Source organism: Vigna angularis, chromosome 2 (genome assembly GCF_016808095.1).
Source record: "Vigna angularis cultivar LongXiaoDou No.4 chromosome 2, ASM1680809v1, whole genome shotgun sequence".
Lineage (NCBI taxonomy): Eukaryota > Viridiplantae > Streptophyta > Magnoliopsida > Fabales > Fabaceae > Vigna > Vigna angularis.
This window is the reverse complement of record NC_068971.1, coordinates 40,717,740-40,739,762: the sequence shown is the minus strand read 5'-3', so window position 1 is coordinate 40,739,762 and position 22,023 is coordinate 40,717,740. Positions and strand designations below refer to the sequence as shown.

General features: G+C 32.9%; 3 protein-coding genes across 4 annotated transcripts; 2 read left to right on the top strand and 1 right to left on the bottom strand.

Moving 5' to 3' along the window:
• The first annotated feature begins 1,826 nt into the window (after positions 1-1,826).
• LOC108323205 (preprotein translocase subunit SCY2, chloroplastic) lies at positions 1,827-9,121 on the top strand. Its single transcript, XM_017555574.2, has 13 exons — positions 1,827-1,975; positions 2,095-2,577; positions 3,215-3,303; positions 3,737-3,816; positions 3,949-4,038; positions 4,424-4,515; positions 5,246-5,329; positions 6,246-6,387; positions 6,743-6,859; positions 7,028-7,157; positions 7,539-7,662; positions 7,767-7,873; positions 8,279-9,121. The coding sequence occupies exons 1-13, from the start codon at positions 1,903-1,905 to the stop codon at positions 8,366-8,368; spliced, it is 1,701 nt and encodes a 566-aa protein (XP_017411063.1). The 5' UTR covers positions 1,827-1,902; the 3' UTR covers positions 8,369-9,121.
• A 411-nt stretch (positions 9,122-9,532) lies between these two features.
• Positions 9,533-13,661, top strand: LOC108323200 (uncharacterized). Of its 2 annotated transcripts, none has more exons than XM_017555568.2 (7): positions 9,533-10,124; positions 10,253-10,310; positions 10,397-10,699; positions 10,799-10,847; positions 11,381-11,475; positions 12,758-12,837; positions 13,303-13,661. In XM_017555568.2, the coding sequence occupies exons 1-7, from the start codon at positions 9,991-9,993 to the stop codon at positions 13,358-13,360; spliced, it is 777 nt and encodes a 258-aa protein (XP_017411057.1). In that variant the 5' UTR covers positions 9,533-9,990; the 3' UTR covers positions 13,361-13,661. The 2 variants fall into 2 exon arrangements, with proteins under 2 accessions (XP_017411057.1, XP_052728201.1); XM_052872241.1 differs by having other exon boundaries at positions 10,001-10,124; positions 10,263-10,310.
• An 89-nt stretch (positions 13,662-13,750) lies between these two features.
• Positions 13,751-21,778, bottom strand: LOC108323198 (basic helix-loop-helix protein A). The gene is made up of 7 exons (XM_017555566.2): positions 21,384-21,778; positions 20,896-21,150; positions 19,216-19,312; positions 18,964-18,978; positions 18,308-18,364; positions 17,792-18,206; positions 13,751-14,878 (listed from the first exon to the last, which is right to left on the bottom strand). Exons 1-7 carry the CDS (start codon positions 21,482-21,484, stop codon positions 14,079-14,081), a joined length of 1,740 nt encoding a protein of 579 aa, XP_017411055.1. The 5' UTR covers positions 21,485-21,778; the 3' UTR covers positions 13,751-14,078.
• Positions 21,779-22,023: the final 245 nt, after the last annotated feature.

Below are 22,023 nucleotides of genomic sequence, written 5' to 3'. Positions count from 1 at the left end.
CTACATATAACCAACGTCAAAACATAACAAAAAAAAGTGAGGAAAACAAACGAATGAACAGAGCAAGAGCAACAAATTGTGCTGTCACGGACTGCTATGTGTGGGTGAGAGAGAGTATAGAGATGACAAAGAAACAAATTGGATAATTGAAGAAGGTGAATTAGGGTTAGGTGGAGATGACAGAGAAAAATGATTGTTTTTTTAGTTTTGAGAATGAAAATTATTCAAATATCATTGACCTTGAAATTTATAATCCATAATATAAGAGAGTATTTTTGTCTACTAAAATCTAATACACATTGCTAAAATGTATCAACTGAAAAAAGAAGGTACGTAATTTAGCAAACCCCATGTATAATCAATTCTAAATTGTAATATTACAAGGAAAAATAAATTGTCGCATGATTGGTGGGAAATGTTCTTCATCCACGGCTTGTTTGATTATCAATGGAAAGATAAGTTGCCACCACTACACCTCCCTCTAAGAGCAAAAGCACCGCTCTAGTCTTGAGTTAATTCCTTCTCAGTTTTACGTTCTTGACATTGTTTATATCAATCCATATGAAAAAGATTCCTTTAGCCTTTTGTTTTTATAGGATTGAAATGTACTTATTTAGGAGGATCTTGATGGTTATAAACACTTAAAGTAATTGAAATCATTTCGGTCTTATCAAATTGTGGCGGTTAGAATTAATTAAGTAAACATTAAAATGTATCAATACATCATTAACCATGTTAATTAGGATGATTATTCACATTAACCATATCCATCAAGTAAAATCCATATTGTATAAATAGCAAAATTTTTGAGATAAACAATTACTATTCATTATTACTACTTTTATTACTCTAGCTGATATGTGACATTATTAAACGTAAGTTTGAGCTGTTTCACAACAAAAATATTTGATAAATTTTATTGGACTGTACTATTTATATTGAGCCAAATATGAACAAAGTGTAATAGATATATTTTTTCACTAATAATCATAAAATAAAAAAAAATAGTTGACGAAGAAGTTATTATTGAAAGACATAAGAACATGCTATTGTTCCGAAGATAGTAAAAAAGAAGTTAGATTTACTAATAGACCAATATGAAAGAACGCAGGAGTTATGAAGAAATAAAAACTTCTACAAAATAAAAATATCTCTTATTGTTATAAAGAAATAGTTATATTTTATAAATAACAATTGAATATATAATTTTTAGATGTTAAAAATTAGCATAAAACACAGCAATTATGTAATGTTTTTACAAAAAGGAGAAATAAATCTCCGACAAAATAAGAATATGATAAATATCTCATTGTTATAAAGAAATAGTTATATTTTAGTAACAAGAGTGAAATATAATATATTTTTATGTTAAAAGATAGGCATAAAACATAACAATTTGCAATGCCAAATGTAAAAGTCATATTGATGTCTTGTCCAAAAGATTACATCAACTTCTCAAATTCTCATAATCGATTATTTTTCTCTTTTAAGTTTTAATTTAATTATTTGTAGTCCTTTCTTCAGTGTTACATATTTGATTGATTATTTACTATTTTTTATTTATTTTTATACTGTTCATTTCCCTTCGAATTTCAATAGTTAAAATTACAAGTTCAATAACTCTTCAAAAACTTTATTTTTGAGAAATTGAATTTTGTATTCTTTAAGCGATTACTTCATTTTTGAATGATTTAATTAAAATATTCACCGCACGCCACGTATCGAGAATGCACACGCACTGTGTCATGGTCCAATGAAAACATCCTTAATATCGTCTTACCTTAGTTCGCGAAGCAGAGGATCTAGGTCAAGGTGAGGGTTTAATTGTGTATTTTTAAACCACAAAAACCCCTCTTCCTCTCCCTCTTTTCCACACTCACTAGTGTTGTTCCAATTCCAACCATGGAAGCAACGCGATTCTCCGCTAATCACTTCCTCCCACACTTCTTCCAAACCAAACACAACGCTTCCAGAGGTAAGTTTCCCTCTGTCAACGCTGAAAAGGAAAAAAGAAGATGCTATTTATATAAAGCACTGTAGTCTCTTCTTGAACGCTAATTATGCAGTATGCGTTAAACCTTTTCTATCTCGCAGAAAGAAGATACGTAAAATGCATCAACGGAATTGGTACTAGGGTTTCGCTTTTCACAATCCCCGCGTTCAGCACAAGGATTTCTCCTTCGCGGAACCGGACTCTTTCTGTTAACTTCTCCGACAGGCTCCGGAGTGATTATGCACGCGTCGACGCTCTGAAGGATGAGCTTCCCAACGAGGAGGTTGTTCCCGCGATTCGAGGAGGGGAAGCGGCTGTTGCGTTGTCTCCGGAGTTTGATAAGTCGGTAACCTCGCAATTGAAACCTGTAATGTTCAGAAACAGGTTTCTGAACTTCGTGCGGTTGGGTTCCGTGGTAAACGGTGCGGCTGAATCCTTTTTCAAGAGCGAGATTAGGAGGAGGTTGTTCGTGACGGCGGTGCTGATTGTGATTAGTCGCGTTGGTTATTTTATTCCTCTTCCAGGGTTTGACAGAAGGTTGATACCGGAAGACTACCTGAGCTTTGTGTCAGGATCATCTGTTGGTAAGTTGCATTGTGTTGCATTGTAGGCTGCTCACATGTAGAGATTGAGTTTAACTTTGTACCTCTTACAACATAAGACACGTTTTTGATTCTCATTGGTGAATGTTGATTGGATTTGAAGCTTCTGTGAATGTAAAGGGACTATAGTTGAATGTAAGAAAATCAATTGAGGAGAAATGTTTGGTTTAAGTTGCTAATGGCCCCAAAACTCAAATTTGGCACATTTGATCTCAGATTGAATGTTAGCTCAGGTAGCTTGTGAGTGTGAAGTGGTAAATAAAATTTGGACCATTATGTTAGTGCTTTTTATTTATCTTTTTTTTTCTTTTTCTGTAGAAAGTAGTGGAAGGGTGATAGTTTAATTCCAAAATTGATTGTAGTTGTGCATGAGATATACATAATGTCCTAAACCAAGATATCTACAATTTGACTTTATCTAAATCTATGATAATATATATGAAAATCTTAAAATAAGATAAGATATGTACTAGTTGAATTGAAATAAATCCTATTATAAGATATAAACCGTTGGATTACAGAATTGGGTCAATAGTCCAATATTTTTTAGAGTAATTTTTTGCTTGAGTATTTTTCTGAGTTTATACATGTGAACAGTCATTCATGTAGCTTCTGGCAGATGAACTTGGTGATTTCTCCGCTGAGCTCAAGCTATCTATTTTCCAGCTTGGTATTAGTCCTCAGATAATAGCGTCCATTATTATGCAGGTATTCCCCGTTTGTTTTTTGAGTTTGTTAGACTTTGTTGCAAAAGTTTACTTTTTGTTACTTTGTCAAAGGATGTTCAACTACCTTCTATTATATATATGCCTTTTATTTGTTTGGTATTTTACTATTTTGTCCTTGGAAGTTTGTGATATATATGGACCAGTGGTGTTCCTATTTTAAAACAAAATAAATCTTTGGAAAAGTTTCTCTCTGTACTTCAGATTTTGTAAGGAAATAAGTCTTTTGTAAATAAGTATATTTTTCAAGGAGAATGAGTTTTCTTATTACTTTTACTGTGAAGTACTTGATTGTAAAGACTCGAGAACACTGAGGTTCTCAACCAGATACCCATTTTTCTTGAGTATTGTTGATTTTTATTTTTTTGTGTTTTTGCCTGTTATGAAATGCATTTGTACAATATATTTATGTGCAGGTACTCTGTCATGTTGTCCCTTCGCTAGTAAAGCTACGAAAAGAAGGTCTGGATGGGCATGAAAAGATTAAGAGTTATATGTGGGTCTATTTATCGATCTTGAGAAGTGAACTAATTTCTTGTTTCACATTGTTTTTCCATCTTCCTTTGTCTTATATGTGTTTTTACGAATCTCAACTGATTAACTGTTCATTTTGTTCCGCACATTGCAGATGGTGGATGTCATTTGGCTTTGCAATTTTGGAAGCTTTAATAGTTTCTTGCTACTCACTTCCATATTCAATTTATGCTGCCAGTTACAGGTAATCTGCATTTTTTTTTGCCTCCCAAGATTTTAATAATCCAACAAATAATTGAACTACCAATGTTTTTTCGCAAATTGATATCATGAATATGGGTTACATAGACAATTCTTTATATATTGTAATTCCAACTGATGTCTTTAGAAGTAGATAATCTTAATCATTGGTGGACATAGAAGTGCCGTTTGCCTTCATAAGTTAGCATTATGACATTGCCCTTTTTTATATGCACATTACAAAATTTCTATTATAAATTTGTCTTAAGCTTTATACTATGGTTCTCATTCTCTTGTTATCATAATTCTACCGACTTAAAGATATTGTGGGACGTCTTGCCTCAAATTCCTTGTTTACATTTTAGATAAAATATTTGGTACTTTTGCAGGGTCAAACATGTAATGCTGACATCAGTTTTATTGGTTTGTGGTGCAATGACTATTACATGGATATGTGATACTATATCAGAATCTGGATTTGGTATTTTTCTTACTACAAAGCTATTAATTTATCTCCTTTGATTGGAACTGTGGAAATTAAAATTTAAAATATAACCAGAGCATATGGTAGGGAATGTTATGGATGAATATCAACTTCGTATTTGTAAGAACTATGCAAATAATCAGTGGATGATCCTCAATTAACTTGTCTTATTTATTAGTTAGGCATCATATGTAACCTTGAACCATAAAAGATGACAATGAACACCATTTTATGGCTTTGATTTTGCCATTCTTTTTTTGAATTTGTCATTCTCTGCTTTGTAACTTCGTAAGTATGTAATCTGCTCTGCAATGGAGGTAAGATTCTTTAACTTGGCATACAATACTGCCTTTTTGAAAGCCTAGTATTTTGTTTTTTATAATTGCTTGGAAGGAAAAACTTGTCTTTCCAAATTGTTGGCTTAGATCTGCATCTTTCACTCACTTCTTACTTTGAAGTTTTTGTTTAATTATATTTGCAAATGACATTTTTAAAGTCAGTTTTTATTCAAAAACTGTAGATCTGTTGGAAAGAACACAAGAATCATAATTACTTTGTCAATTTCGTCTGATATTGTTGACTTCATTGTTATCACTTTGCCACACTAGAAAGAAGCCGGGATGTTGATTATTCCCTATACTTAAAGTTATGTGATTTGAAAGACTCACCAGAAATTGAATGTCTGTGTAATTGTTCAATCTGCTGCTTCTAATAATACCATCTTCAGGTCAAGGCTCGTCTTTAATCATATGTGTGGGAATCCTTACGGGGTATATGGAAACATTATACAAGATGCTTACTCAGCTTTCAGGTACATGTCTGGATGTGGATGAAGGCTTTTGAAATTTTACCTCATCTCCCTTCCCTATGTTCCTCATTCTCAAGCTTATTTCCACATATTAAACTAACATGTCTGACGTCAAGGAAGTTGATTTTCCCACTCTACTAATGTTTTGACTGAGCATTTTTGGTAACATTGTTTAAGGGGATAAGGCACTGTTTTGTTTGAGAAAATGTTATTTTTTGTTTGTTTCATTTTTTAACTTTTAATTGCTAAAATGTTTGTTACGTTGTTTCTATTTTGTTTTTCATTTTCAAAAGTTTGTATATGAAACTTGAAAATAAGTTATTTCCACTTACATAAATTTTTTGAAAACCATACACAAAAACTAAACAACGTGATATTTTTGCAATTAAAAGTTAAAATGTTTTCTCAATGTAAATAATCCTTCAATGTATATAATCCTTCACTGTAAATAATTCATTATTTTTGAAAAAAATTCTCAGGAAGCAGCAAAAGAGAAGCAATTATTCTTCTAAAATATGCTGAGCCAAAGACACTTGACTTTCTTGAAATGTATTTTCATTTAATTTTACTTTAGTGATAACGAGTATATCTTAGACATGCTTTTGCATGCCCAAAAATAAAAGAAAAGGAGGACCATAAAGACAGGTAGATTGTTTCAGAGGATTCTTTATATTGCCCACTGATTTGATTAGCATATCAATGAGCAAGCTTGTAGTTGAAATATAGAATATACTTACTGTTGAATTGGTTTTGCTCGTAAGAGCATTATACATAAAATGAATATTACAAAAGTGCTTTTACGAATATAATATCTGAGTATTATACAAATTTGATAAGGTGAAAAACTAAGGCAATATTATTATATTTATATCATTGAATCCTTTGTAACTTTAGCGATTTGTATTTATTAATATTGCAGTGAGTGCTGTGAGCTGGTGGCCATATGTGCTTGCCGTATTGGGTATCTTCACCGTTGTCACTATGTGGGCAGTTGTAGTAACAGAAGGTTGTAGGAAAGTAAAGCTGCAGTACTATGGTTTTAAACTTGCTTCTGCAGCAAGGTAAATGACGTTGTCTTTGTTCAGTCGTTTGAAACTTGTTCTCTTTAAAATCTAGATGTTAATAGAGTTTTGATATTCTAAAGCATTGTACTTGACATTTTCCATTATGGATTTTTTGAGGAAAGTTGTTTGTACCACTGGTTGAGAAAATAGTACATTTGACTGTGCTATGCTCTACCTCTGCCTTGAATATTGACTTATATGGGACCTAGCTTATATGTTTATTAGACTTTATTGCCCTTGTTAATTTTATGCAGATCCAGATAATTTATACTTCCTGTCTTGATGGAATTAAATGATATTTTTGTGTGAACTGATGCTTTTGACAATTGATACTTTCATTCATTTGAATCAGAGAGCAATCGCCTATTACAGAAGTGGAGCCCTATATTCCTTTCAATATTAATCCAGCAGGGATGCAGCCTATTCTTACCACCTCTTACCTCTTGGCACTTCCGAGCATTCTTGCAAGGTTTGTATACAGTCCTTTTCAATATTCAATTGGTATTCTTTGTTCAACCTTATATTAAGTTTCATGCTCTTTTCTCAGTTTGCTAGGTAACACATTTGCCCCATTCTTGTCAACTTGTGCTGTCTAGAAAGTCCTTTTTATTTAATTCTAAATTGGTATTATTGGCAGTCTGCTGAGTTCACCTTTTTGGGAGCACGTCAAGGAAATATTGAACCCTGAAAATTCTGTCGGTGCTGAGCCATGGGTTTACTATTCCATATATGCTTTTTTTGTCTTCCTGTTCAATATATTTGACATTGTAAGTTTTTCTTTACTGTTACTGTATATTCTATTTGATGTAAAGAGTTTCTAATTTGTATTTTGAGTTTCATTTTGATATAAGCTGTTAATTTACTTTACGAGAATATTTGAAAAAATAGTTGATGGATAAATTTAAGGCCGAATTTGCTTTCAACTGAGAATTTGGAATTGGAACAAGAGAAACAGTGTCAAAGCTGTTCCTTACTAATCTACACAATTATCTGATTCCGAGCTGCTTATTTTGATTGTTTTCAACACCATTGAAATTTATGTATTGTAAATCAGTTGAATTGTTGCTCATTAAAAGTTTTTCTAGGTTAAAATATCGAAATGACCTATGTATATTTTGTAAATGGTCTTACACGTGGATTGTGCACAGGCTAACATGCCAAAGGAAATTGCGGATTATTTAAATAAGATGGGTGCGAGAATACCAAACATAAAGCCTGGGAAGGCTACCATAGAATACCTCACCAAGGTTCAGGCATCCACACGATTTTGGGGTATGCTACTGGTGAATGGCTGCAATTTTAGAGTTATATTTTTATTTCTTTATCAAATATATTTCTAGTTATTGTTAATTCACTACCTTGTGGAAAATTTGTAGGGGGGCTACTGTTAAGTGTTCTGGCCACTACATCAAGTGTTCTTGACCACTATTTGCGGCGTGTCAATGCTGGGTTTGCCATTGGTTTTACATCAGTTCTAATCATTGTAAGTGCACGAAAGATTCTTGTAATTGTACTCTGCATGCAAACTCATTGGTAATATCAAATTATCAGGCAAGAAATTCATGCCAGCTGAACGTCCCTGGCTTGAATTGCTTTTTACGCAATTCCAATATGGGAGCACAAAATTGGCCTGCTAAGTTATCCTTTCTACTAATTTCATCATTCCAAAAAAAATGAATCATTTGTATTGTGCATACGGGGATTTAGTCGAACACTATTTCTTGTACAAAATGATAATGGATTTGGTTCAAATGTCATACTTATATTACCGTATTGAAATCTGAAATAGTATTTCTTCAAACGTAATACATAAACCATGGAATGCTTTGTTCAACTTCCTTGTCTGTTGTACAGATCAACTGAATAGTCCTTGGTTTTGTTGATCCAGGTCGGTTCCATTATTGAACTCAGAAGATCATATCAAGCATATAATGTGATGCCAAGCTTAAGTAATGCCTTGAGACGATATGGTGTATAACTTATGGAAAAGCTATGCTGTCACTCCCCTGTGCCAATTTGATTTGGACCTCTGGGGTAACATTGGCCACCGTTGTATTTGATGAGTAGCCTAATTTTTCTGTGTAGGGTTTTACAAATTCCGATACGGATGATAATTGATCAGGTCTACCAATTGCTGAAAATATTTCGAGAAAGCTTGGTTTTCCGGGGACATCACAGATTTAGAGTTTAGTTTGGCGGTTTAAGAATATCGAGGTTGGAGTGTTGTGTTGGTAGTAAGGGGATGCTATATTCGGCGTGTCGATACATGATAGTAGCTGATTCAAAACCCTCATCTTCTGGATTCTTTGGTGGAATTTTTATGAATTTAGGAAACTATTTAGTTAGGGTATAGTTGTAGTGGCAGATGAAATATGTACAGGAATTTATCGCGTTTTAGAGACGTGCCATGTAATATAAAAACGAGTTGTTTGGACGTAGGAGGTTAAATGCCTTTGATAGTGGGTTGGAGTGTTTCTTTCTACACAATATTTGAAGCACCTCTCATCTATTCAGGAATTGATTTTTTCAGAATGTATACTCTGAAAGTACATGTCAGAATATATGAGAATTGCCCAGATTTTTATGGGGTACAGGAAGTTAAATTAGTGGGTTGATATCCCAAAGGACTGGCCAAAGTGGTGGGCATTGTTGCACTAACAATGTTGTAACAAGAGATTCAAACTTCTGCGTTTTGAGATTACTTTTTTCTATATCCCCACGGTTCGTTTGACATCTGGAATTGATACTTACGTGTTTCTGGAACTACTTTGTAAGTAAAAATGAAACAAACCAATTCTTGGATTTGGTAGTTTCAAAAGTATATTTCTGATTTGAACGATTTTGTAATTCTAAAACTCCTAAGTTGATGAATTGTTTTCTTTTCCCTCCAAGGAAGATTAACTTTAACATTAAATAAAAAATTTCAATGTTATGAATCGTAAAATAATTTTAGAATTGTAAAATAATATGGATGCATTTACACTCTTGGAACTTGAATGTTATGAATTTAAGTCTAAAAAATCGAAACGTTCATCACAGGAGTAAGGAAAACGTTTTAGATTTAGGAAAATTAACGGAGAATGGGAGTGAAAAAAAGGATTGCGGAAATTTTGGCTTATGGCAAGGTGATATATATTAAATTTCAGAAAAAAGAATGCTTTACTTATGAAAAGAAATAATCGAGGTCTTGAAAAAGCAAACAATAGAGCACAGTATTTTTTTGCCGTTCAAAAAGCCTTAGGATGCCATACAACAAGTTTAATGATCCATGAAAGACTTCTGAGCAGGATGCATTTGAGTTTGAGATCCATTGTTTCCTTTTCGTTGAAAAAAATATTTGGAAATGAAAGAAAACATGAAAAACAATGTCTATTTTTTTAAAATTGGCTGGAAAGAAAGTGAAAAGATTTTTTTTTCTTTCCTTCAAATTCAAATTTCAAAATTTTCTCCATCTTTATTTTCCATGAAACAACCAGACCAGAAATTATATTGGGCCTGTATGAGTAGGTAGCTGAGTCCACCGTTTGGCGGGTCTTCTGATTTTGATTTTTGACATTTGAATCGAGCAAGAGAATAACCACAGATTTTAGAACGTAAACTATGGCGAACTCAGAACCGAAGACGGATTACGCAGAAATCTATACAGCATTAGATGCCTTGGACGCCTCCTCCATCTTTCACACCTTCTACGACGTCGTAGGGTTTGTTCTTTACATGCACCAGCAAATCCCCTCGTATGTCTTTTCCCTTCATTTCGAAACGCCCGAACCGTTTTTTCATTATTTTTCAAAAAAATTGCAAACACGTTGAATATTTTTCTTCAATTTCGGTTTCTAGATTTGATAACATTCAATTTATGCAGCACTGTGCAGGATATGGCCATCGAATTTGAAGCGATGCATTCGGAGTACAAGGAGCTGGTATGTCATAATTATGAGTGGAAATTTTGAATTTTGAGTCGTTATTGTGTCATCGATTTGCATGAACCCGAATTCGTTAACATCAGGAAACGGAGTTGGGAACTGAGGTGAAGCCATCGTTTCGGAGAAAGCATGTTAGCAAAATGAGGGATATCAAGGTAGGAATTAAGAGATTGGATAAGTTGATGAATTCACTTTTGAATTTGCAAACCGCGTTTAAAATCGTGATCGACGAGGTTCCTACCATAGACGGTGTCGTTTTGGCGCTTGGAGCTAGCCCACTTCGACCTCAGCATATTTATGAGTTGAATTTTTCCCATTCGATTGGTGTTTCCAAGGGTGCTAATGATTTTGCTAGGAGTAAAGCGGCTGAGAGTCTTTCGAGAAAGGTTCCTTATTGTTATTCCTTTTATGCTCGTAGTTAAAAATTTATGTGCTCTGTGCGAGGTTGGAGTGTTTGAGATTATGTTTCGTTTTTTCTTTGACAGGCGATTCGGACACTGATATCGAAAGGTGCTGGCTCTGTGACCTATCCCGGTAGTTATTCACTTCTCTAGTAGATAAATAATAAGGTCAATTTTGCTCTGTTGGCTATTTTAGGTGAACTAAATAAGAATATAAAGTGAATTGAACTTCTATTTGTAGGATCTAAATAGAAGAACTTCTTTAAATTTTAACTTACGGAAAAAGTTTATTTCATTTTTTCTTATTTTCTTCTGCTGCAAGTGTTTTCCCAAAATATTATCTAAACAAGGCCTAGGGAGATTAAATACTCAAATTGTTCCTTTAAAGATCCATGGTCTTAAAGATGGCCAGTTTTGGTATTTCATTGTGTGATAGAAGGATCAAAGGTGGAACCAAATTAGTGTTCAGTGGCAATTTGACGGACTAAATTGATATTTGTTCAAGCGTAAGGTATCAGATTGATATCCAAAATCTTTGTTGGATCAATTTGATGTGCCGTGTATTTTTGAAAGATCAATTTTAACATTATCTCTTAATTTGAATGAATTTTCTTTATGTAATCGCATTTTTATATTTTCTTTTAATGCCACTCTTCTGTTTTGTAGGCCCTATCAGATTGTTTGTGTTGATAAAGGCCCCATCTTCTTTCAATCAGCCTTTGCATTTTCTGCCTAAACGCGATTTTAGGTATAACAGAAAGGTAAAATACACTACGAGGACATATTATGGTTGCCTTTTTACATGTTGTAAATGCGTGATCGTTTTTGACTGCATAGGGCACCGTGTGCTGTATTTGTTAGTGGAGCCTTTCTGATTCTCACTATTTCTTTATTTGGTGAAATAGCAAGTGGTATTTATATTTGTTTCTTCCTGAATTCAAATATGGCGCACATTCTGTTTCATCAGAACCTTGTGAAACTTGTGTTAATTTTCTGCTCGAACTGTTTGCAAGACTGCTGTCATTTCATCATAAAGATCATCATTGACATTTCATCATAAAAGTAATCATTATCCAATGGAAGTGATTCAATTTAAACTAAACACCAGATTATCTCATTTCTACTAGTCTATTCATATGATTGTTGCTGTTGTATCCACTGAATGGAAGACCCAAGACCAGGGGGAGCAATTGATTTAAAAAATAAAAATGATAAGTATTAAACGTTCTTATATTAATATACAAGCATTTCACTTGATAAGGGATCAATATATAAATTTAGAGGATACAAAAATTAAAAACTAATATAATTTTTTTGCAATTTTGGACAAAAGAGGTGGTGCAAATGCCCACCCTCATACAAGCAGGTTTGCCATGGCCTGATTTCCTATGAAACTGGAAGAATTTTTTTTCCTGGCACTGTGATAGGCCACAGATGTTTTAGACAGTAATCTAAATCTTCCAGTATTTGTTAGTGGGTGTTTCTCAACTTCAAATCTAGCCAAGAGGGTGCTAAATAGGACCAACTATATGAACTTTTGTGACAAAGAACCTACTGATACTCAAATTAAATTGAATCTGGTTCAAAACTAGTTTATAACTGGTTTTAATACAATGTTGTTTCTCTTAAAATTAGAAAACAAAATAATTTTGGTTTCACAGAATTGAGATAGCAAGTTTCTTTTAAGTTCCCATAACAAAATAAATTATGTCAGGGGAGGGGGCTCAAGAACGGTTGGACCAGGAAAGTGTTTTGGAGTTAGTCCTTTTGAAAACTCTTAATTTAGTAAGCATCCCCACGGTACATACAAGGATATATTTCTTTTCTTTTGAAGCTACCAAACTCACTGTATGATTTGTGTTTAATGTAATTCATAAATTTTTTATGTCAATGATTTTAGATTGGCTTATATTTGTTATAAATATTGTTTACATTGTTTAATCTAGTAGCAGCTTAGTAGGATCACATGCACTATATATCTTAATAAAATGATTTTTTTGGGTGGGATGAGTTTCTGCTAACAAAATTGCGTTTCCACCATAGGTTGTGCCTCTCGGGCTACTGTTTAAGTGCAGAAATCAGAATCAGGAAGTGGACGCTACTGCTTCAGAAGATTTAATCTGGTATCTTTCACAATTTATGACTGGGCATCTCGTGTATAACTTAGTTTTCTGTTTAGATGAGTTGCCTTGGTGCTGCTTACCAAATTTCCTGTATTTTCACTATTCTTAACTGAGGTTTTTTGATTGGAAGGGGACAAATCCAGCAAACACCTCCCGTCCATTCTTCATTTGACACATTATAGCTTTTGCAGTCAATTCTTTCATTGTTTTTTTATTTATTTATTTTTACATTTGGAGTATAGTCAGGCTTTTTATGTCTGAGCTGATCATTACTGTTTGTCAGGTCAGGGGACTGTTAATTTTCATTGCTGATTGATATTTGTGGCCTCCCTAAATAGCAGTACATTTTATATAACTATTTATATAGTTTCCTCTCTCATGATGCAGACTCTAGTCTTTTCCTGTCCATTGTATTCCCTTGTATTTTTCTTTGTTGCTTACTTTTCATCCTTCTGTTTGTTACAGGTTTCAATGTCGACATGTGATAAAAGGCCTTGCAATGAACACATTGCCAGAAGAATAAAATCCTCCACTTTACAGTAAGATAGGAAAAACATGTAAATATGTTATAGTCACCCGTAGTTATTTATTTTCCGCTGTTCTTTCTCGTTTTGGTTTTCCTAAAGGGTTTTAAAATTCTCATCGAAAGGGGTTCCTTTCTACAACTTCAACTAGAATGGAGCATTAGGACTGTGATCATCACAATTTAACTAGTTTTAGTAACTAAAACGTTAGCACATCACACTTTTTTTTTTCAATTCTAAGTTTGACACCATTTTAGTTTTTAGATATTATTTTAGGAATTTCGACTTATTGTGGAGTATAATTTTTTGCTTACAAACTTTATGCATGTTGCATTACATCTGTTATATGTTTCTATAAGCATGTTAAAATTATCACGAAAGAGATTAAGTAAACTGAAGATTATATATTGAATTATATTTATTTGACCAAAAGTATATAAGAACTCACGATGATATCAATATGCAATACAACAAACATGGCACATATATAGCCAATGTCCATGGTAATTTTGCTTACAAAATGACTAGCCCAGTGGTGAAAGTATACTAAATGCAGAGGCTAATTAAGGAGGAGAGTGATGGGTATGGCAGAATCCCCCACCCCCATGGAAGTCCATGATATTTTACATGATCAATTCACGTACTGAGTTAAGGAAATATAGAATGAATTAAATTTGTACACAAACTTATTCACCCCATTGAAGTGGAAATCCATGGTTAAAAATGATCATTGGAAGGCAATGTGTATGGGTCATGGTGGGGTATATGACGGGGTATAATCTGGTTTAGGGCATTCTTGACTTCCACAATACTAGCCTTTTCCCCGTTCCCATTTTCCTTGATTTTGGCCCTCATCTCTGCGACAAAGATTCCATCATCCCTAACCCAGGATTGCACCATCATCACTTCAACCCCTAACTCCCTCAACAATGTCATCACATCCAGCAACAACCCTTCCCTATGTACACACTCCAACTCCAACAGTGCATCGCTCTCTATGATCGAAACCTCCACCTCCCTCATCCTCCTCTTCCCCGCGTGCCGCTCACGTGCCTCCAGGCTCTCAATCTTCTCCCTCAGCTGTTTTATGTATTCGATGGTGTCTCCCAGAATCGATGCCTTGTCCATTCTCGTTACAAAAGGTACCATTGAACGCAAAATCAGAAACCTCTCATTCAGCTTCTCTCTCCGACGCCGCTCCGCCATCACATGGCTTGTCTCGTATGACGGGGCGCTCTTCCCCTTTACCCGGTTGGCGTGCAGGTAAGGAACACTGAAGAGAATGTACTTGAGGAGCCACTGCGATGTTACGTCTGCCACCGTCATCTGGAAGTGGCCGCGGTACTCGTCGGTGCCGGAGTTCCATTTGTTGAAAGCTGATTGGAAGGAATCGGTGAGGTGGTTGACGGAGGGTGAGTCCGGCCACCACCCGGAGTTCTTTTGGAGGATGCTGGACACTGTCTGCGAGTAGTGAGTGTCTGTGTCTCCTTGTGCTTTGTTTTCTGAGGGAGGGTGTTCTGCAAAACAAAAAAAACAAAACGTTATAAATATCACTTTGAAATAAGGTTCCGTATAGTTTTTAAAATAGTTATTAATTATATGATAATTTATGTCATATAACATATTTCAATTGAATTTGTTAAAGAGTTTATTAACAAAGAAATGGTTTTAGTTTCTCTTTTAATAAAATGATGCGCACAGTAATAAATTCTTCCAAAATTTATAGCTTAAACAATGCTCACAAAAGCGGGTAATTTTATATAGCCCTTCAAAGTATGATAGAGAATAGAAAGTTTATTTGAACTTTGCAGCTAAATAAAATGCAATTTTTTGTAAATTCATCTCCACCTTTTAGCTTTTCCATATACAAAGAACTAAATTTTTCTCTTTTAGCTTTTTTGTAAATATTTTGTTCTTTATACTACTTATCTTGGTGTGTAAGTTATTAACCAAGGTGATCGATGTGTTTCTTATTATTAGGTTTCACAAGAAATAGTAAAACATTTTATATGATTTAAGATCTTATGTGTGTATATTTTCTTTGGAGTCTTGTAAAATTTTGAACTATTAGAAGATTATTTAATCACGATGATTAGACAAAGTAGATATAAGTATCTTGTGAGATTGAACCACTATAATTTATTTGTGTTAATTTGTTTCTCTAATTATACCTGCATATTAAATTTGAGTTAAATTATTTCTTGTTAAAATTGCTAAAATGGAAAGTTAAAATATTATCTTGCATTTCTTTGTGTTTAAAACAACATTTTGTAAAAACTATCTTTGATTAAAAAGAAAAACTAGTCCTTTTCTTAAAAATTTAAGTTCAATAACCTCATCTCTTAACATCAACCCTCATTTTTAACACTACCTCCTATGACACAATCCTTTGGCATAAGTCAAATTGTCTCACTCATTAATTTTCATGACGTTATTTCTTTCCTAATCCGTTGTCTTGATTTTTCTTGGCATCAATGATGAGTCATTGTTAGAATCTTAATTTTGATATTTAACAAAATTAAACATTATTTTAATAAATTGACAATGACTTCGTATGGATCAATGAAACGTTTCATCTAATATATTTCACATGATGTTACGTAGAGATTATTGATATATCATCTATAAAAGACAAATGCAGTGTGTTTTTTTTCTACAGTTATATACCTTGTCCTATGTTTTGAAAATAAGAACTTCGAATTCTCTTCGGATTTATGGAACAAGAAACCTACTTGTTTTTTGTTTTTTTTTTTTATTATTAAAGTACCATATAAAGACATACACACAAAGTAAAACATGTAAGAGCTACTCTATCGGTACATGGCATGTTAAATCTACATCAAATATTACAAACCTTGGGAAGATAATTAGTATGTTTTATCATATTAGAAGATCAATAAGTTCATGAAATGCATTAAATGACATTTAATGTTATGCAATGACTTTCTCATGAAGTTTTGAATAATGTTTATAGAAGATTTCTCAAGGCACTTCCACATTATAATCGATATTACAATAAGAAAATAACTCATATCATCCATAAGTTTTGACATCACATCATTGTCAAATTCCTCCTTCTCTTATATGTATACATATACTCGCTTATATACACTCATTACCTAATCAACTAGTCACTTTACTTAACTGCTATTTATAAAAAAATGTTCTACATTTATGCTTATTTAAATTATTGTTTTATGACATTATTAGACTAAAATCAATCAAAATTGACTAATGCTTATTATATTCAATATATATAAAAGGATTATATAAATAACATTATAAAATGACTTTTCGTGAGAAGTCAATATCTCATTTCTATTAAGGACAAGCTAATTTAGGACAGGACAATGATAAGATTCCAAATTACTCTAAGAAATCCTTTATTTAAATTAAATGAAATATTTTATTTTGATATTACAATTATTTTTTATCAGCAATTTATGGTTTTACAATTAATATAAAAAAAATGATTCTTTGACACACCTAAATATTTTATATTTATTTGATATTATCCTTATTTACTTTTTACTTTCTTCTTTCTTGAAAAAATACAAAACTTTACACTTTTATAACCATTTTACCTTGTACTCTGTATCAAATGAATGTAAAAGTGTGTCATGATATCATTACTCTCAATATAAATCCCACTTATGTAAACTATAAAGACTTTCTATAATTATAGTGTAATAGGAGGGCTTTTTATAAAACTCATTTGAAGCCAAAAAAATAAATATAAACAATAAAAATCAAGTATAAAACATTTCTCCTTTTTGTATCGATTCAAAATGTAATTAAAATAAAAGTTATTTATTTATTAATTAAAATTGATATAAAAGTGTTATTTGAAATTAAAAAGATATTAACACGTTATTTTTAATATAAAGTATTAAATCATTGATGTGTAAGTTGTGTTGACTATTAGACTAAATTCGTAGTAGGTAGGGAAAGAAAAGCCTTAATATTTAAACTCAGAAGAATAAAAGGACAATTGACATGAGAGGATAGTACGAGCTGAGATAACTAGGGCAAAATAATGTTTGATAAACATCAATTTTTTATATTTATTTGATATTATATATATATATATATTTGTTTTTTTATACTTTTCTTTTTAATAAATTTATTTTTTATAATTATTTTATTTTTATAATATATGTCAAATAAATATAAATATATGTCACCGTATCATTATTCTAAAATAAATGTTTAATCATTTAAATACATCCTTTTCTCAAAATATAACTTATCAAATTAGTGATCTTAAAAAATTACAAATTATCTTGATAAATTAGTAAGAAAATATCAAACTACATATATACAAGTGAAATAAAGAGAAAAAAAAAACTAATAAATATGATAAAAGCAATGATGAAGAATGATATGATAGAAGTTCTAAAAGAAAGTAAATGTTTGAGTTGAATAGATACCTGGAGGTTGTGGTGGTAGTTGAAGTTGAAGAAGTTCCAAACCTGCAGAACACAGTGCCATGGACGCCTCTGTGGGGAACGAATCCAAGTGATTGGATCCATCTCCGGGTGACCCGACCCGAAACCCTTCCAACGTGTCCAGCTCCATTAGTTCGGTCGGTATGAAACTGTTGTTACGAACTGCTAATCCTGCTTCAGAATTCAACTTAACTTCTTTTCCTTTATCAACGACGTTCATGTCGTTTTGGTTGGGAATATTGTTGGGTGGTGCAGTAGTGGCAGTGACGACAACTGGGTATGAAGAAGATGTGGGATTGGAGGTGGAGTGCTCTGACAGTGCAGGGTTTGCCGTCGGAGGGTGCTGATCTATGAAGAAACTCTTTATGTGTTGGATGAAATTTAGGTCTTCTTCCATCTAATTGGTTAATATCATGAAACATGCATGCATTAAATTTTAGGTCATGTTTTTGTTGAATAAATAGCAGTGCAATACGTGAATCTTTGTTTCTTCATTACCTTGTCGGTTGTGCCCAGCTCAACCACGCCCTCCAACACAGGAATGCACACCACTGTCTGCAGTTTGCATGGCACGAACTTTAACGTATCATCAAATGCTCACTATGTTTTAAGTACTGTTAAGAATTGTTCACTTTTTATTTTTTTCTATCTCTAAATTTTTAAGGGAAATAATTAAATAAGAAAACAAAATTTAATCATCTGTTTAATTATTTTAAAAGTCGGGTGAACTCTATTTCTTGTCCATATTGTTTGATTTTCTCTAGTGAGTATATGTGAGAGGATATTAGGTTATTTCATGTCGAAATAAATTTGTCAAACTAATTGCTTAATGGAGTTTATTTTGTGTGGTTTAATTAAATTGTATGTCAAATGTATATTATAAAGGCCATAATAAACAAATAATTGTCAAGAAACAAAAGTGTTGCTATTGTTTTGGTTTTAGCTTCTTTGTTGCTATCGTTTTTCTTTTTTGTGGAAGCTTTATATATGCCTGTGTACGCTGTGAATCATGGTCTTTCTCATGTAATTGTTTACCTCTTTTCTTTTAGTTTAATGAATTCCAGTTAACTGATCAAAATGTATTTTTTAAGAAACAAAAACATGTTTAAACTATGTCTACCAGAAATGGACAAGCTGTTGGAAAAAAAAATCACCTGAATGTGAGCACTCTGGTCGTGGAAGATTTGGCCATCATTGAAAAAGGAGAGAGAAGAAGATAGTTAGTAAGTGAAGCTTCTTATATGCATAGTTTTAAGTAATGAAAAATCAATGATTTATTTAGAAAAAAAGGACATATTGATTTTTCCTTCTTCTCTTCTGAGTACATGTCTGCAGTGGCTGGGAATTGTGCCCAAAAGTGATGAATAAAATGATGATTGTGAGTTGCTATTTTATTTTGTACGTACCTTGGCAAGAATAGCTCTGGAAAATGCTTTGCTCTCTACTTCGTTTGCACCAGTTAGCCATATATGCTGCCTCCTGGCATATGCTGTTCCCGGCAACCTTAATTATATTGTACACCATCATCAATCACTTCTATGTCAAACTAATGCTTTATGTAAACAGAACCAGGATTATAATCCAACCAAAAAATTCAGAAAAAATGTAGACAGGTATATATTAATGTAATAGTCAATAAAATACCACCAATGTTGCATCATTTTCCAGACAACAATTTCACCTAATACTACATGTGTATTAGATTAAGTGTATTGTTGCAACTTGACAATTTTTCAGTCTTATTCAATGGTAAAAGAAATGAGGGAATGTTGTTTTGAAATGATATGTTATCACAATTGGTTGAATATTAAAGTTTTGCAGACAATTCTTCTCCTTTTGGTTTCAGTGGCAGGAACCGTATCTTTTCTAAGGGAAGTGCTGGAGCCTCGAGCTGTGTTTCTGACCTTTGCCTTTTGGGAATTTCATTTACTTTGGAAAAAAGGGAAAAAAAAGTAATATGTATTTTCTTCCAAAGATTGAATGCATAAATTATAGCAATTCCCTTTTTCAATTGGCTTTAACGAAAGCTAGGGCTAAACAACAGTTTCTGGTCTGGCTTTGTAATTCACCGTTGGTAATAACTTTATTTTCTGTGGAAAAAGAAAATAAAGCGAGAAGAAAGAAAAAATTTTCGTTTACTTCGAATGCTTCAAACAATCATTGCAATTTTCTTTATGTATTAGCTTTACTAAAGTTGCGTCTCCACCGACTTTCATGCATTAAATCTTGACCGACTTTTTAAAATATCCAAAATGTATTTAAAATTAAAAGAATGATTTATAACATGGATAAAACATCAATCCACTACCCTTGAAAACAATTAATATTTAATATGTGTGTATGATATTGATAGTACGTAATTAATTTACGTATACAATTGAGTTTCAAGGAAGTGAATGATATTTGGATTAAAAAGTAATTATGTTAGTAATTTATTCAAAAATGAAGAAAACAAAGTGTTCCATAAATCACGCCTGATCTACATTAAGAAAGATACATAATTTAATAAAATATTAACTGATTATTCTGAAAAGCGAGAAGTTCTTTCTAATTTACAGCTGAATAATATGAGAGTCTTTAAAATGAGTGAAGAAGAAGTTTTGCACTAGCAAACTTATCAAATCCTGTTTCTTTTTTTCTTAAAATAAACCCAACAAAAATCATTTCAGTACAAAATTTGAGCATTTCATTATACTAGAAAAAGGATGAAACAATTTTCAACGGTCAAATTTGATATCGTGAAAAGAAAGTAGAGTGAAAAATAATCTCATTCCCAAAAGTAGTAACTCAAATCTGTAACAATTAGAACCTTTTTGGACTTTATCGATAGCATTATACGATCAAGTGGGAAAGAGAGAGAGAGAGAGAGAGAGAGAGAGAGAGTTTGATCTGAAAAGTGAAAGCTAACTATAGCAAGTTTGTTTGTGCTGTTTATACTGCGCTTTAGATCTATCTACCACCAATCACGCTCTCGTAAAAATAACAGAAAAAAGTAAAAGATGAAGAACGAACTCGACAGAAAGTTGAAGGATTGATGAAGAAAAGAAAGGTAATAAAGTGTTGAGAAATCAAAGGACATGACTTACCCGACACCAGGATGAAAGGAGAAAGAGACACACAACAGATAGAACCATTCTGATTCCGTTAGATCCTCAGGAGACAAAGCAGCACATGGTCTTCGTGTTTGCGAGTTCGCTTCTCCAGCAGACAAAGATTCATATAACTCTCGAAGCTGCTCGCTTCTTTGCAGAGAAGCTTCCTCGGTGCTAACTTCCATTGCTTGAACCGTCTTCCTAGTCTTAATTGCTCCGTTGTAGTATCCATCACCCCACGTCAAAATCCTATCAAAATTCTCCAATTCAACCTCTTTAATCATCATCAATTAACAACACACATATATACTTAGATTGGTTATCAAAAGCATTGTTTTTTTTTTCGATGATTGGATCTGCGTTGTGGCAAGAAAATCGATGTAAACAGTTATTCTAATACAGATCAAACCTTAAATAAGAAAAGGGTTAGTGTAAGTATGATTTGAAGAAGCAGAAAATGGAGAAAGTTGGAAGGTAGGTACCCTTGTTGGGGACAAAGTTGCCAGAAGAGGCTGTAAGTCCATTGAACTGATTGCACTGCAGCCCTTAACATGTTTTGAATGCTATTTGGCGGTGCAGCCATTGTTCCTTCCCAGCAGCTACCACTCCCTCGATTCTTTATCTTCCTATACGTACTAATCTCAAATGACAGAAAGTTTTGGTATGGGGTTTCCGAAATAAGGGAATGGGCGATGATGATGGATCATTGAACTTTGTCGTTATTGATGAGTTCAAAATCGAAACATGTTTACACCAGCAACAGCAACAACATAATACTAAGGGGAACTATGTTAAGGACAAGGTTAAAGCTATGGTAATTACACTTTCGTATAAATGAGGTGGTTTCTTCTGCGTGCATTAAGAAGAAGAAAAGAGGATTTAGAAAAGTATGACTTTGAGGTGAGAATATATATATATATATATATATATATATATATATATATATAAGATAAAGATTAAATTAACGGTGCGATTTTTTTATGTTATCATGTAAATTGCAAATTTCCATTCACACCTATGCACATTTTTCAACAGTGCCAAAAATAGCTTTTCCTTTTCCCTTCCAACAGATTTTCAAAGAATTTTATCTTAATCATGTCCCTAAGATAAGTTTCGAGTCTA